This window comes from Cariama cristata, unplaced genomic scaffold, assembly GCF_000690535.1.
Source record: "Cariama cristata isolate BGI_N322 unplaced genomic scaffold, ASM69053v1 scaffold2634, whole genome shotgun sequence".
NCBI classification, from domain to species: Eukaryota; Metazoa; Chordata; class Aves; order Cariamiformes; family Cariamidae; genus Cariama; species Cariama cristata.
In genome coordinates, this window is record NW_009614473.1 from 54,919 (window position 1) to 72,142 (window position 17,224).

Below are 17,224 nucleotides of genomic sequence, written 5' to 3' on the forward strand. Positions count from 1 at the left end.
ATTTATATACTTGTGCATTTGCCATTGTCCAGGCCTTGCTGTTCAAGTAAATTAAGTATAATCTCTTCAACAATTTTCTGAGAAGAAAACCCTGAAACTGCTCAGATATTTATGGAAGAAACTATTTTCGAATTCTGTAGGCAAAGAAATCTCAGTAATGCAATTCAGCCTCACGTACTACAACCTCTGGTTTTATGAAAAATGGACACAAGTGTTTGTGTCATTTTCTCCAAAGAAGCTACAGCAATCGGTTATGTTCATTTTTCTTATGCTGCAATAAATCTCAGTACATAGTGGGTATATGAAGATAGAGAAAAAATTATGCAATCAATCTTTATGACTTGATCTGGCCATTGAGTCCTCATGGGTGCAGGTTTCTGCAACTGCTCCTTTAAATCACAGCAGTAACAGAAGGAAAGGAGCATTTAGGTCAGTTAATCCCAGCTCCCTGCCAAAGCCAGACTGAACACACTCTCTTACCCATATGTCTTGTCCAGTGTAGTTTTAAAAGAGAAAAACAAGAGAGATGCTAACAGCTCTCCTGGCAGATAACTGCAGAGATGAACAGAGCTCACCAAGGGAAAAACTTTCCTGATATTCAATCTAATTTTTCCCTTTCATAAGTGAATCCTTTGATTTTAATTCACATAATTATTTTCAATGCTAAATATTATGGGATGCCTTCCTATGTTGTTTAGGTGCACCTAATATTTTCAATCTGAATTTTCAATCCTTCTTTGTAAGATTGTTTCTCAATGAATAAACAAGCACTGCTGTATCATTTTTTCCTATAATGAGTAATTCCTATATATATTCCAAAACTATTCAGTAAAAAGTTTTTACACCTATGAAAACAAATTCATTATCATGTGACACCTCACAAAAGCACAAAACACAGTCATTGTCGGCTGCCATCAGCAGATTCACTCTTCTGAAGTCTTGTCCAAAGTTGACTGAAGTTAGTGCTGATTTTGATGGGGCTTTAGATTTCAAGGGATTTTTTTCTTTGTTTTCAGGTTCAAAAATGAAGGGCTACCAATAATAAAAATATAATTCAAGCATAGGTAATGACTGGAATTGGGGCTTAATAATAATTTCATTGTCACTCATTAAAGACAAGCGGCTTTATTTCACCTACAACTTAGTTAACCTAGTCTGCCTTTAAATCAGTGCATAAATATATTAGTACTTAGAATTACGACTATCTGATTGAGTTCAGACATCTAAGGTGTCTATCTCAGAAGAATTTTGTGTGATAAGGGAAGGAGACCCAATGAATCCCACATTTACACATTAATATGAGCATTTCCAAATATTCTTTTTGGTAAAACCAATACATATTTTCAGTCTTGAATTTTCTTCTTCATAGGACTCTTTGCTTTTCTTTTTTCTGAAATAGAGGAAGGAAAGGCAGAAAAGAAAGAAAAGAGATTTGGAGATTCAGCTGCAGAGAGGTGAGGGAGTATTTGCATCTTCTGCTGAAGTCAACCAGAGATGAATATGCATTTACAAACATGGTAGAGACTGTCAGACTAAATTATGCAAATGCCTCATCTAATGTTTAGATATGTGGGACTTTATGATAACCAGTAAATCTATGGCTTTATAATATTACAGCAAATTCACTCTTGATGCTTTGCAGTTTCACAGTCCTCTCTCTCAAAAGTCTGTACAGATTAGATCTGTATTGTTTGGTAACGATATCTGCACAGACAGAAAATATTGAGGTTGTATTTCAGTCCCTCTTTCACAACAACCAATGAGAAGTTGTGAGCAATTATTTGTTTCCGATAACAAAAAAATTATTTCAAAACAGGTGTTGCGGCAGATAGAATAGCAATTCGTTCCGAGGGTCAGATCAGAGACAACCTTTCTGCTCAGAATTTGATCTCTTGTGATACCAAGAATCAACATGGATGTGATGGTGGAAGTATTGATGGTGCTTGGAGATATCTGAAAACACATGGGTAAATATTTGATCTATCTGTTTAGTTTATTTTAACTTGAACTAGTTGCTTAAGTTACAATGTTGCTTGAGTTACAGTGATGATTTCTGAATTTTCAAAAAAGACACATTTAGCTCTGTCGTAGGTCAGATGAACTGTATTACTTCAGTAAGACTAGCACTCTCTCTCATTTACATCTTCTTTAAATCACCTTCATGAAGCCCAGGAACTATGAAGCATTCCCAAAGGAATAAGTGAAGAATATTTTGAATGAGGGTACTCAGTGAGAAAACTCAACAGCTACCTAGCTCTGATTTGAGCCTTGTTACATCTAGATGTAATTACATTAGCTCTGATACAACTGGGGAAAATGGTAGCCTCTCTAACAGCAAGACAAACAAGAAAAGATTTTTTTTTTATGTTAAAGACAATATCGTATGTCGACTCAAAACTTCTATGGTTCTTGGGATACAAGCTCTTCGTGTTAAACAACCTTGAGTAAGCAACCAGTTACATGAGACAACATTTTGAATATTCAAAAGGCTCAAACACTGTCTTTCTAGAAAGCAAATTGTAATCATCCCATCCCAAGCTTATGCCAGAAACCAACACTGTAGCAAGGACTATACCTAGATCCTTCTTCCTTCAGGAAAGTTATCAACTCTCAAACTTCATATGAACAGCTAGAATCTTTTTAAAATGACATATAATAATTTACAGAATCACAGCATGATTTAGGTTGGAATGAACTTTTGAAGGTCACCTAGTCTGACATTCAGCTCAAAGCATGACTAACTCTGAAATTACATCAAGCTACTCAGATCATGTCCTGATCATATTTTGAGTATCTCCAAAGATGGAGGTTCCACAACTTTTCCTCCAGCAGACCACTTTGACAACTCTTGTGATCAAACATTTTTTTCTTATATCTAATCAGCCTTTTCCTTAGTACAATTTGTGACTGGTACCTTTCAGCTTTCCACTGTGCAGCTCCAAGAGGAGTCTTGTTCTGCCTCCTCTATGACCTCTCCTTATGTAGTTGAAGACAGTAATTAGATCCCCTTTTAGTCTTTCTTCTCTGGGCTGAACAAATCCAGCTGCCTCAGCCCCTCCTTGGTAATTGTATGCTTCAGCCCCTTAAGTGCCTTCCACTGGACTTGCTCAGTTTGTCAGTGTCTTTACTGGGGATCCCATAACTGGACACAGAACTCCAGATGTAACCTTACAAGTGACAATTTGAGAGGAATAATCACTTTTCACAATGTCTTGTCTGTGTTCTTGCAAACACAATCCAATATTGATTGCCCATGTTTGCTGAGAGGGCCCACTGCTGACCCATGTTCAACTTTCTGCTCACCAGGACCCCAGGACCTTCTCCATGAAACTGCTTTCTGTGCAGACAGTGCCCTGCCAGTACTGCTGCATGGGCAGTTCTGGCTCAGAGGCAGGATTTGGCTTCTGCCTTTGTTGAACTTCATGACATTTCCGGCAGCTCATTTTAACTTGGTGTTAGTGTTGCTCTGAATGACAGCCTTGCATATTAACCACTCTCCACAAATTTGACGTTCTCCACAGATTTGCTGAAGGTACCTTATATCCCACTGTCCAGATTGTTAATAGAGGTGCAAAACTGTGTTGCCACTGTGTTGACTCCTGAGGAATGCCATTAGTAAACACACACCAGTCACTTTGATCTGTCAACCTTTCAGCATACCAGGCCAGTGTAGTTACTGACCTTGTAAGCAACTTACCTACTACAATAAACTGGAAGAACACTACAGCTGAAAATGTTGCTAAAGTCAAGGTAAATGATATCCATTGCTTTTCTTATTCTCCATGGAGCCAGTCATTTCGTCATGGACAGATCATCTCATCTTATTATCTATCATGGTGAGACATAATTTGCTGCCTGTTCCCAGTCCACTCCTTGAACTCCATGTGCCTGGAAATGGCTTCCAGGAGAATTTTCAATAACCAGATTTTATATACTGTATAATTACATTCCGCTGTTTCTCACATTATCAGAAATTTTTTTGTACTTCCTGTTCCATACCAAAATCTATTTCCTCTCTCACTTTCATACTCTCATCCCTTACTCTGTCTTTGATATACCTGATACCGACAGAGATATCTCAAGGGTCCTGTCTGTCAACTTCTAATTTTAGTTAAGAAACAGACAAACAAACAAACCATGGAAAGAGTAAAAGAATGTCAGAAGTCATAGTTGACATGGCAGTCTGGAGATCCAGGTGAAGACCAAAGCACTGTCATTTATGTGGATACAGTATGGAAAGTGATCATTCTGCTTCCTTCAAGTGTACCAAACTATTTCTGGTCTGACAAGGATTTTTTATTGTTTTGGGGAGAGTTTACACTGAGTATTCCTCTGTCTTTCTGTCTCAGGGTTTAACACTAAACCAGTTTTGATCTGGGTTTTGAGTGGGAGAACCTTTATATGAGTCATTACATTGGGCAGTAATGGATTCCACCCAACAAAGGTCCCTCAGCACCTCATGGGGGTAAAGGCACAGGCTTCATTCATGAAGAAATGAAAGTTATAGCTTGACATTTTAAGCAACACTTTTCTATAACTAGAAGAACAGGTTCCTTTTAATCAGTAGCTCATGATTTTAAGAGAGTAAATACAATTCTTTCTCACTGGACTGTTTGCTTGCCTGCCATGTTAAGGACAGGAGCACAAGAATTGCCAGTGTAGTTAAGAGATCCATTTTAATGAGTATTATCTCCACAGCAGTTGGAGCAAGCTATTTTTAGAGGAAAAGCTCTAAAGAACGCAGCAATAGGACAACCTCCTAGTCTTCTGTTCCCTCTGACTGTTATCCCTGTATGGCCATAACCACCACGAGCCCAAAATAGTAAGATTCTTCCTACACCAGAAAGCTGTATTTTTTTTTTACCCACACAGAAGCTCATGCTGGTATAAACGCAGTAGTGAGAAGGTTGCTCCCTGACTGACCACAGAGTACCAGTGTGAAAGTGGTCTGCAGAGCAGGCTTTCTGACTGATGTAAGCCTCTAAGCATACAGACAGGGCACCTCAGCTCACCAGAGCACACTTGTGAACTGTCTTTTCACCTCCAAAGTCCCAAGTACTTGCATTATTGCTCAGTCACATGAGATGTTTCACAGTATTCATCAGCCTCTTGCAGCTGACTGGGTAAAGAATCTGCAGGGCAGTTGTGAGAACCATCGCAAATCTTTGAAGACTATCTAGATCTCCAGTAAATCTCTTCAGTCCAAGACTATTTTCTTAGTCATTCATACAGCTTTCCTGTCCCCATGGAGCCAGCTCCAACATGTATAGTATCACTGCGCTCTTACGGACCTTTGCCTGCTACCCATTCTTATCCCCAATCATTGATTTGCCATCAACGTACCATGCACAAAAATATCTCTGCTTATTTATTTTTATAAACTGCATTTCTAAATCCTGATTCTCTTTCTCCAAGTTCAAGTGATATTTCAAATCCTCTTCCAACAGTTCCAGACACAAATAAACACCTTAAGGAAAATATCCAAATATGTGAGGACAGGTGCTAGAAGAACACAAGAATGGCTATGCTGGGTCTGAGCAAGGGTCCATCCAGCCCAAAATTTTGTCTCTGACAGTGAGAAGAGAGCAAGATAGTATTAAAAGAGCAAATAGTATTAAAAAGAAAAAAAAAAGAATTAACCTTTTTGATTCAGTAGACTGGTAATTGAATTATTTTTTTATAGCTGAAACCCCATAATCCATAAGCTTTTATGCTTGACAATGAAAAAAATGGAAATTTATGGCATAAAAGTCTGCAGTGTTGTTTGAATGAGCCCTGTTAAGTAATACTTGCTTCCTCACACTTGCAGGTGACTTTTGTTTTATGACCCAGTATATTACAATCATTTTTTTCATTATCTCCATAACCTGCAATAGGGAGAACGCACATTGATTTTCTGTGTGGGCTTGTAAATTTTCACAGCAGGTGTTCAATGCTGTTTTAAAGCTTCTGTTTTTCTGATTTCTGAAGGGTGCTCATCTCAGGTTTTTGACAGATTTTCAGGAAAACTGAGTGCTGACCTAAACTATCCCCAGTGAAGTCAATGGAAGACTTCCACAAAGCTCAGCGAGGTTAGGCCAGTGCTGAGACCTGACTTTTCAGAATCACAGAGCACCCAATTAACAGTGAAATCTACTATAAGTGGAGCTGAATTGCTGTTTAACTTTCTCTCTCTCTCTGTCTTCCTCCATTAATTAAAGAACAAATTTGTGTTCTCTTTCTAATTATTATTAATTTTAGGCATTTCAATTACAAGCCATAATTTAGGAGGAATCAATGTGGTTTGAAAACATCTATTTTATCTGCTAAGGGAAATTAAAAGCTTATAGTCTTGAAGAATGTGGAAGAAACATTTCAATTTCAGGTAGTAAAAAGGTTGCACGCTTGAATGTAAATACTGCTTCTAATCAGGGCTTGATCTGATTTATACCTTGGGCTCTTAGCAGTTGCAGGGTATGATGTGGATATTATCATTGTTAGTTTTGGCCAACTTGCTAATAATATAATCTAATGTTTTAGATTTTGTTCTGATCTCACAATTCAAACATATTAATACAATAAAACCACCAAAATTTTCATTAGATTGAACACATACACATGACTTCAGATGAATTCTGCCAAGAATGTATGAACACACTGTAGAACTTTGTTGCTTCTCCCTGGATGCTGCTTGCTCTTAGCAGTAGTTTTGTACATGTGTATGAATATATGCACATAAATACATTCACATTTATTTCTGTTTTTCTTCCATGACTCTTCTGCCAAGGTCTTCTCCTTGAACTGTTTTTAATGTTTACTGTTGTACTGGTACTTCAGCATGTACAAACTCATGTTTCAGCAAAGAGCTGTTAAATTACGTTAATCATGACTGCAGAAACTGTGGTTAGTGAAAAGATTCAAAAGTGACTCTTCGTTCAGAATGAGTCATCATGTCTGGATTACCACATCGCTCCAGTGTGCCAGTGCGTCATTCGGTGCTTCACTTCTATTGCCATAGAAATAAGACTCATCCATGCAGAACTTGTGACAACACTAGAGAAACAATCCAACTGAAAGAAGGGGAAAAAAAATCCCTACCTCAGGAATGAATTTCTCCTCTGTTGTCTCCCTCTGAGGTGTTTGTAAGCACACCTGAGGAAAAGGTATTATACCATTCCTTACACTGGGTTGCAATCACCTACTCCTGCTCCGCTTTTGCTAGATCGTGCTCCGAGGACCGAATTTGCTCACCTTACTTGCCTTGCAGGCCTGATTACACTCAGCAGCAATCCTTTCTTTCGGAAATCTGTGATCAGAGGTGACTAGAATGATTATGTATATAGAGACAGATACATTTTATAAACACATTACATATGTACATAATACGTAATATATGTATACAAATATACATATATACATAATGCTTCTACCCAGCAATAGAAACAAAGCATAATAAATTTTAAAATGACCAATAACAACCTGTGTATATTTGGCCTAAATACTTACCATTCCCCACTGGAAAACTGGGAATCCAGAATAGCTTCAAACGTTCAGAAGGGATTAAAGGAGTTGCCAGTGAGTAGATTGAAGATCTAAGCAATAACAGCCTAACAACCTTAGATGGACAATGCCTTTTCCTGTAGGCAGAATTATTGCTTTTTGTAGCTCTGGGGTGTGTTGGTCTAGTTTGAGCAGAAAGCATTTGGTAAGCAAAAAGACATTCTCCTTAGGGTCAATTTTTCTACTATGGAATGCTAATGGAAAAATGCCATGTCTTATTCAAAGGAGCTGAAGCATATATATGCTTATCCTGTAAAAATCTTGACAACTAAATATGCACAGGGAAACGTAATTATCCTCCATATTGTGTGGATATACAATTTTCAGTTCTTCAGATTCAGAAAGTTCAAAATAATTGGCAATCTACATAAATACATAGCCTTTTTATAGAACTGCTTGTTTTAAAATATTCTGCTTCAGTGAACTATTTAGTTATGCTCTTTAAAAGAAACTCTTTCATAGGCCTCCACAGCATTATCACAGAAATGTGCATATCGTTTTGGAAACATCTAGCAGTGTAATGTAGAAAACTAGGAGGTTCCAATGTCTCATAAAAAGGATAAAATAATATGCGGAAGATTCAGAGTAGCTTTATTTGAGTATTTGAGATTGTTAGTAAGTGCATTTTAAATATATGCTTTGTTTCCTTCACTTTATTGAAGTAGAAGGGATGTTCAGTTAGTCAGTCAAAATGACTGAACAATTCAGGATAAGCTACTTGAAAGAAACGAACTTACTGTCTGAAGTAGCCATTCATTTGATGTATTGCCAAGGTAAAGAATTAAAACCCCTCCTTACCTTTCCTTGAAACCACCTCTTATTTTTATTACTCCTCTCCATTCTTGGATGCAATGAGGACTCTTAAGCTGTGCTTCAAAGCTCATTTCATTTAGCACTTTGGAGATTTTCAAACCCAAAATTAACACGGGTTGAAGTCTCAGGTGAGTCATCACAGCTCCTTCACCATCACTCCCCTGGCAACATCACAGAATCACAGAATAGATTTGGTTGGAAGAGCCCTCTGGGATCATCGAGTCCAACCTTTGCCCCAACACCACCATGTCAACAAGACCGTGGCACTAAGTGCCATGTCCAGTCTCTTCTGAAACCCCTCCAGGGATGGGGACTCCACCACCTCCCTGGGCAGCCCATTCCAGTGCCTAACCACCCTTTCTGGGAAGAAATGCTGTGTTAAATGCCTTTGAGTCTTTGAAGCCTGCAACTTGAAATGTGTCAGACAGAGGAAATTTACTTTGTTATGCAAAGACTTGTCTTTTTTTCATTAAAAAAAATAAATACAATTCACAAATTTGCTGTTGCACATTTCCCCCATGATTCTTTTCATAAATGGATTTTGATGGTTTTGAAATATTTGTTAGAATCGAAACTGCCCAGTGATTACTGAACTTAATATTTTTAAAGTAACATCTTTGTAGAACATATAATTTAATTTAAAAGTGTTAAAAATGAGTCATATTTCCTATGGATAACTCTAAAACATTGAAATAGAAAGCTTTAATGCAAATTTATGATAAGTGGCAGGAAAAATTTAACTGCTGTGTGTGTGAGCAAAAACTCCTTCAGCATTTAGAGAACATTTTGAGATAGGTGCTTTTCTAAGAAATAGCCAGGATGTTTTCAGGAGGTGTAGAGTCCGGACACATACCCCTCTGATATCATGACACAATCTGTCATTTTAGTTTCCTTGAGAGACTCATTGCTGTGAATAACCAGGAACTGACAGAAGGAGCCCTGTGGCCTGAGCCCCCTGGGATAGTCCCCAGTCTTTTGTGCACTCTGGATGCTATGTCTTTATAAGTCACAAAGTTTGTCTCTGTTTGTCCTTTGGTCCACATTCACTTCCAGGCACAAATCTGTCTTTCCATTAAGGAAGGAATAACCTGAACGTTACTGCAAAACAGTAAAATTGCAATAGGTCCCACCTCTCTGATACCTACCCAGTCTCACCTGTTCTATGTCACATATTTTGTCACTGTTTCAACCTGGGCAAAGTCCCTCCTGCCAGCATCGCTCAGATAATTTATTATTTGTATTTCCCCCTGTGAATCCAGTCACCAGCCCCTGTCCAAATGCTTCTCCTAGTACTGCTCTACTGTTGGATTGTTCATTAACTTACTGAAAGCTTAGTACTTAACATCTTCTGAGGCTATGTTCTCACTTGTACTTACCTCCCATGAATTTCTAGTAGTAGAGGTTCAGTTCTCTTTTAAGGAGGTACACTCCCTCCAGAAGTTCGTTAAGCTATGGGTATTGATCACTAAGGATTATACCTCTCTTGGGAAGAAGCACCACATTTACTTATATGCCAACAGGACATCAATTATTTGTACCCAAACCTTTAAAAAATTAATACAGGACTTTTTATCTCGACAAATGTTCACAAAAATGTGAGCAAATGTTCCCTTTGTATTGTCAGAAAAAAGGAAGGTCAGAGACTTTTTAGCTAAAGGAAATAAAAAGACCTGTAGCTTTTCACCAGCATTCTTGTAGCAAAATGTAGATAAAACTAGAAAACGGTTCATTTCCGTTAAGACTTTTCTGCTGCAAATATGCCCATTTCACAAGCCATTTTTGCTAAATGGATCCTGTTGACAGCATTGGTAATTTATTGATCTTAGTCAGTGTGAACTTTCATGCATCATTAATGAGATGAATGTACTAGGTGTCAACTGCTGAAACACATTTTCTACCCTACCTCTGTTTGGAGAAGGGTGGTGAGAGGACTACTGCAACTGAAACTTAATCATAAACATCACATATAGGAATTGAAGCAAACGTCTTCCAGTTGAAGATATGAGACATTCACACTTTTGAAGAATGAGGGACTCTGTAAATTTACTTGAAATATGACAGTTGTAAAATAGTTAAAAGCTTGAAATAAAACTGCAAAAATGTTTAAGCAAGCTTCTTATCAAGTTTTGTTGTTTTTTGTTTTGTTTTTTTTGGTTTTTTTGTTTTTTTTTTTTAATATCTGAACAGGGTGGTATCCTATGCCTGTTATCCATCATTTTGGAACAATCACCTGGACCCATCAGGTGAAAACCACTGTTATGTGTCAAGTGAATATGGACAAAACTATACAAACGGGCCGTGTCCCAATGCTTTAGAAGAATCCAATCGGTTATACCGGTCTGCCTCTCACTACAGGGTCTCCTCAAAAGTAAGTTCATGCTGTTCACCCACTGTCTCACCCTTTTTTTTCCCTTGGGACTTGAATATTATTTGGTATATGGAAATATGTTCACTTTACTTGAAGACTGGATCTGTGAATTTTCCTTTATGTTGCCCTTGTATTTTCAAAAGGGTTTAAATTCTTTATAGTTTCTCGGTTTTACATCATCCCTTTAAAGCTGCTGCTTTGTGGTCCTATACAGATTAAAGAGAGAAAAGAAAATAGACAGTCACAACTGCATTAGTGTTTCTTAAACATGTTTCTGAAGGTTTTGTTCATGTGGTAAACCAAATATTTTCTAGCAGAAATACAAGTACAATGGTACATTTATACCATATATATATGTACACAATGAGAAATTAGTATGAGTTTCAATTTTATTTAATAGAGTGTATTATCTTCCCTCATCCTCTCTGCTGCTGCTCTCACCTCCTGTTAGGAAACTGATATAATGAAAGAAATCATGGACAAAGGACCAGTGCAAGGTATGGTAAGTTTGGAAGATGATAATGTTATTATTGAAACAATTAAAGTGTGCAATGTCCTTGTATCAAAATATTAGAAAACACAAATTGCGTTCCACAGTGACTAAAGCAGACATATGCACTGTAGTTCATCCAGGGACATTTGGTGGACAAATAGTGGCCCTAAAGGCAGCTATACTGCATCAGAGTCCATAATGAGTAAAATGGCCTTGACCTGGATTTGTTGAAAATTCGTACAAAAATTTATATGCTGGAAATGTGCTTTTTTCTCATAACAGTTCTTTGTTTACTGATGAAATAGCACTTTCGGGCTGTGCCAGAGGAATTAATTGTTAGCAAAGCTCTGCTTTCTAGGACTGGGATGGATTCTCCCATCAACCAAACCTGCTCGCCTCTGAAAGCAACACTGCAGTATACGGGCCCTGTAGCAAACCATTCAGTACTGTAATACCTCCAGAATTTCCCTTTCCAGAGCTTAAATGCTCTTGTTGTTTGCAGAGGGCTATCAGTTTTGAATTTTTCTGCTGAAGCAAAGAAGATCCTTGACCTCTTAGAGAAATAAGGAGACTGAAGCAGGGAGTGAGGGACTGCAAAAGAGCTGTTTAGCCTGACTACTGTCCACTTGCAGTCATGGATAGTGCTGGTAACACCTGAAAATGCAGGTCCCTGCTCGCATCCCAGGCCAGTGTAACCGGAAAGGTTGAGGGATGTGGGATTTGGGGTGACGGGGAAAGGTCATAGTGCTGGAAGTCCACCCCTCTTAGATGGATGGCTGATGCAAAACCAAAGCATTTGACTTCAAGACACTTCAGCATTTTGACTGCCCTCAATTATATAATGAATTATCACAACCTCCAGTTTATTATTGCAATTGTCTTGATTATTAGATTTAATTCATTTCAGTGCATCATGGAATTGAAATTACGTCTTAAAGCTCTTTGTGTGGGCAGTTGCAATTAACCTGAAGCTCAAACTTAACAAGATCAATATTATCAGTCTTTTTTGTTCTACCCAAGTTTGTTTGCTTAAGGAAAATATTCTTTCCTATGCTGAATTTGATCTAGAAGTGAACACAGACATTTCCACTGGTTTTAAGAAAATGAAAAAATTAGGAACCTCAAGATAAAATTCCAGACCTCTAATACTGCATTTGTAGTCCATGTATACATAGTTTGCTGGATTATTCTGTCAGTACTAAATCTTCCACATAAAATAATCTATATTCAACCATTTGTTATGTTTTGTCCACTCAATAATTCATACAATTTTTTGAAATATCAATGCTTTTTCAGAGAAAATGTCTGTATCAGGTTAAGGTAATGCTGTACATGGAAAAATCAAGATCTAAAGAAGAGTATATAACTGAAAGTGCATATCACTGAGTGAAATCACTTTCCATTTTTTCTTTTTGCTATAATGAGATTTTTAAAGGAGTCATAGTTATGACCCAATAATTTATCAGTGATTCTCTCGTCTATCTTCCTGTACTACAAATGCAATCAGGGCATAATTCTAATTTTAAAACCGCATCATATTTTCTTTTTCCCAAAACATCCTGTAAATGATCTTCAGCTACTGAAAGAGATTTTTCTATTATTCATTCACTTGTCATTCCTCAAGAACTTACAAAGTGCTTGGCCAGTCTTATCTAATGTACTAAGTAATTTTTAATAGCTGGAAAACATTCAAGTTCCTTTCCAGATCATGATGTAGAAAGTCATCCTCTGTGATGATGAATATACTTGGATTTTTGGGTATTTTCAAAGTTAAGAAAAATATATATTCTTTAACAATTGTGAAACAATAGGTGTAGGAATGTAATTGAAAACTGTCTGCTATACAGCTTTTAAGTTTGACTGACAATTTCTCTCTGGCATATGTCACTGTTTTGTATGGTATAAGAACCAAGCAATTAGCACTTTCAGATGCAAATGTTGAAATACTTGGTTTTTTAAAAAATCTATTTTCAAATAAACATAGTGAAGTTTCATTAATGATTAGAAAACATTCAAATAGATGATCTAATATTGCCCATTCACCTTTTTTTATTAATGAACTTTAGGAAATACTCTGATAGTTGAAGTGCTGACATGGGAAAATAATCCTTTGTGTCATTAGTCAGTCTTAATAAAAGAAAAGCTAACACATTGTTGGCAATACGCCAAAGTTTTGACCGTACAAAACTTGTAATTTCAGCTATCATGATCTTGGAAAAAAAGGAGTATTTAATTTGCTAACACAAGAAAAAGATCTGGAGAGAATACTAGCCTATATTAATGTATACTGCTACACTTTAGTTTCTTTTGTAGCAACTATTTTAGGTTTTTATATCTTCATATGTCTTAGAGACACAAATTATTATTTAAGAATTAGGAACTATGCAGAAGAATTCATAGTGGAATGAATCTTATAATCTGCCGTATTTATACGCATAGATCTGGCAGCTCAGCATAACTGAGGTAGCTCGTGCATGAGCTACAGTCAGCCTTATGAAAATCGCTACCTCTTCTGATTCATTAATAATTAATCCATTCATTTTGGAAAATGCAAAGTCTCTTCTATGTATGAGGGAACAAAGTTGGCTGGTGGACTGTGATCATCTCGTCCTGTCCAAGTTACAGTCCGTATCAGGACAAAGTCACTGAATAAATAAAAATATCTCACCCTACACTTCATGTACCCGGCCCACTTAACTCCAAAGACTGTGCCATTATTTAGCTCCTGATTGCAGGGTATATACATATAGATATACATATACATAATTATATATATATTTACATATATACACAAATATATATATATGCATATATACACACCATACACTAAATGTAAATGTAATATGTAATCATGGACAAAACTCTCTCTCACAGACTAAAGTTATTCTCACATAGACTAAAGTTATTCACACTTCAAGATTTTCTATTTAATTTCAGTTGAAGTAATTTAGGTATGGTGTTGCTTCACAGGGCCAAGAATATGTGTTTGATTTAGAGTTGCTGATAAAGAATAAATTGTTTTCTGAAACTGAACATATGGAACTTGATTTCAAAGAACAATGTGATTTAGAAATTAAACTACCTTCTCCTGTCTCAGCCTCATGATAGATGAGATCTTCTAACCTCAGGCCTCCTGTAGGAGAAATGAATTTTGCAGTCCTTGCACTCACCTCTGTTTCTTCACCTTCCTTTGGCCACAGTATCAAAACAAGATCCAGGGAAGCCTCTACAGTAATTTTTTGAATGACTCATCCCCTTCACTCCTCCTCTGACACCCTCACCTGGACTAAGGCCAGTGGGAGTTTTCTTCCCCCTTTCTGCTCCTTTGTACAGCTTTAAATCTCTCCCTCCACAGACTCCTCTGCAGCTCAGAAATCTCAACAGCTAGTATTTTACATAGCGGTACAGGGATATCTGCAGGAGTTAAACTCCTAGCTCTTATACAGTGGTGAGCCCCGGGAAACCTTTGCAGCGACTTCTAATGGAGTCTTGAGCTTGCAGGTAGAAACCAAGAATAAAGTTTGTGCTATTTTCCACTTGGTCTGTTGCTGTCAGTATGTGTGAGCTCTGGTTCTGCAGGCGGCTTGGCAGAAGCTGTAATATTATTCATTAAAAGCATTTAACTTTTTTTCTGATTTAACTGTAATAGCTCTCCTCCAGACTTGCCACCTAGGTAGCATCATAGCTGCTTATTCCCCGTGTGTCGCTATCGGCATACATTTTTTCTGTGAGCGACATCATTAGCAAAGTTTATTTTTAGCCAGGTTTCCTGGGCAAATGGGCTCATTTGATGACGTTTTGAGCTGTTCTCTTCTGTCCCCTAAAATTTGTGAAAGTTTTCTGTTTTCAGCCAAGTATAATAGAGGCCAAGAGGTTGTACAGATAGTTAATTTCCTTCAAGTTTATAAAAATAGTCAGGTAGGAAAAATAAATTTGAAAGTGTGCCAGACAGAAGAAACTGTAGCATGAGTTCACCTTACTGGATACTGCAGATCTATACCAGGCACATATATTATAAATGCTCCAACCACACAAAAATGGTCAGTGAAACTTGTACTTTATGGGACTGCCAAAGTGCAAGACTTCAGGAAACTGGATTTCACTAATTCTCGTGTTCCAAGTTACGTGGCAGTCTAAGACTGTTCAGATCATAAGCTAAATGTAGTTGGAGCTAAGCTTGAAGTTAATGTTTCTGATTCACCGGAATCTAAAGGTAATGTAGACCTGGAAAATATTTTCATTTCTCTGGATCTGGTAGCCCACCATGTAGCAAAGTAACTGGTACTAAGGTGGTAGAACAAATACAGAAAAGAAACACAAACCATTTTTCTTAAAAAACAAGTGAATGATATTCCTTGGAAATAATAAGAAGACATAAACTGAAAATTGTAATCTTCATTCTCTTGCACAAAATTTCCAGTTCATCAGCTTTTTGACCTTACATTTTTATGGACACAAAGTTTTTTATGTACATGCTTTTAGCTGAAAGTCAGGATGAACATACATCCAGACAATCTAATTTTCCATAAGGAGATTGCTGTGTACTTAATGAACTCCATCTGAGTTTCAGAAAAAGACATACATATCACTCCACTATATTTCACAAGATACACATTGTCTGTTAAATACTTTGCTTAAATATGCAGATGCTTGTCGGAACTAAGGATTTTATACATGAACCTTGAGATATGTTTTATTGAATTGGATTTCATCGGCATTGAGAAAACTTACTGAGTTTTCTCTTATTGAATGTTGGCTACAAGAGGAAATATTTCTTCTTACGGTATTGGAAGAAGTCAATGATAGGGAGTTTCCATGACAGGGAAATCCAATTAACTTGACAAGAGATCTTTGAAGGAAGTCTGTTGGAATATTTCCCTCGGTTCACTCACAGCAGGGAACTTCTGAGCAATTAGTGAATTTGGTGGAATTACAAAGTACACTTACAGAGTCCAACACACAGCAAAAATCTCACTGGTAAAATGCAAGGAGCAAACAAGAATAGAAGCAATATTTGCTGACTGTGCCGATTTTACCTGTTGTTTTTAGCTATAATGAAAGTGTATGAAGATTTTTTCCTTTACAAGGAGGGAATCTATAGATGCTCCCAGAAAGCAGGATCTAAATGGAAAACTCATTCAGTTAAACTCCTTGGGTGAGTAAAGTATATTCTTTTACCATTTTCTTCTGCCAGTCATGATCATAGTAAAATGTCAATGACCAGTTTAGAACCCAAAGGTTTCACTGTCAGAGGCGGAGCACTGTTAGCCCCCAACATAAGATTATTGCTGTTTCATTTCTGTGTTTCTGAGAATTTTAGAGAGCATTGGAAAGAGATATAGACCCATCGCCTTTTAATCTACTCTAACATTTGCTCAAAAATTTCAAATATACTGGTTTATAGAATAAAACTAAGTATTCACAGATATTCCATGTACACATCAAGTTGTGAACAAAACTGATACAATTTCCTCCAAACATGCCACCAAGCAGAAGGCAAATGGAAACATAAAAATTGACAGCGACCTTCTAATTAACAAGCACAACTTACTGGCACAGCAGTCTGGGCTCTCTACACCCCAAACAGAAACCAACTGCTGCTGGGATGCTGCTGATTTTATTTGGGATGCACAAGGAATACACACTCAGGACTGAAACTGCTGCAGAAAATTATGTATAATACACTAGTGGATTTCCCCTCAAATGCAAACCAGTGCCACTATATTAAGATGACAAGTATCTAATAATGCATACACTCGAATTACAGAACACAGAACAGGGCTTTATTCTTTGACATGGAGGGAATATGCAAGGATGAATTTACTAAATCTCTGAGTGAGTAGTTACACAGAGAAATGACTAAAGAGTCTCAAACAAGTATTTTATAGGTAATCTATAATATCAAATACATAACTATTCAGGTCTGTGCTAGGAAGATTACTGAGAGTATCTTCAACATGTAGTTCAAGAAAATGAAGTCATGAAATAAAGTGCATTTTGTGTTTGTGATC

The 17,224-nt window shown here is 37.1% G+C and overlaps 1 protein-coding gene across 1 annotated transcript in view; it reads left to right on the forward strand.

The window, feature by feature from the left end:
* TINAG (tubulointerstitial nephritis antigen) overlaps positions 1 to 16,372 on the forward strand; it is a 32,508-nt gene extending 16,136 nt beyond the window's left edge. The window contains exons 6-9 of the mRNA XM_009699407.1: positions 1,817 to 1,967; positions 10,540 to 10,720; positions 11,172 to 11,217; positions 16,263 to 16,372. Of these exons, the coding sequence (XP_009697709.1) occupies positions 1,817 to 1,967; positions 10,540 to 10,720; positions 11,172 to 11,217; positions 16,263 to 16,372 (488 nt within the window). The remainder of the gene's footprint in view (positions 1 to 1,816; positions 1,968 to 10,539; positions 10,721 to 11,171; positions 11,218 to 16,262) is intronic.
* Positions 16,373 to 17,224: the final 852 nt, after the last annotated feature.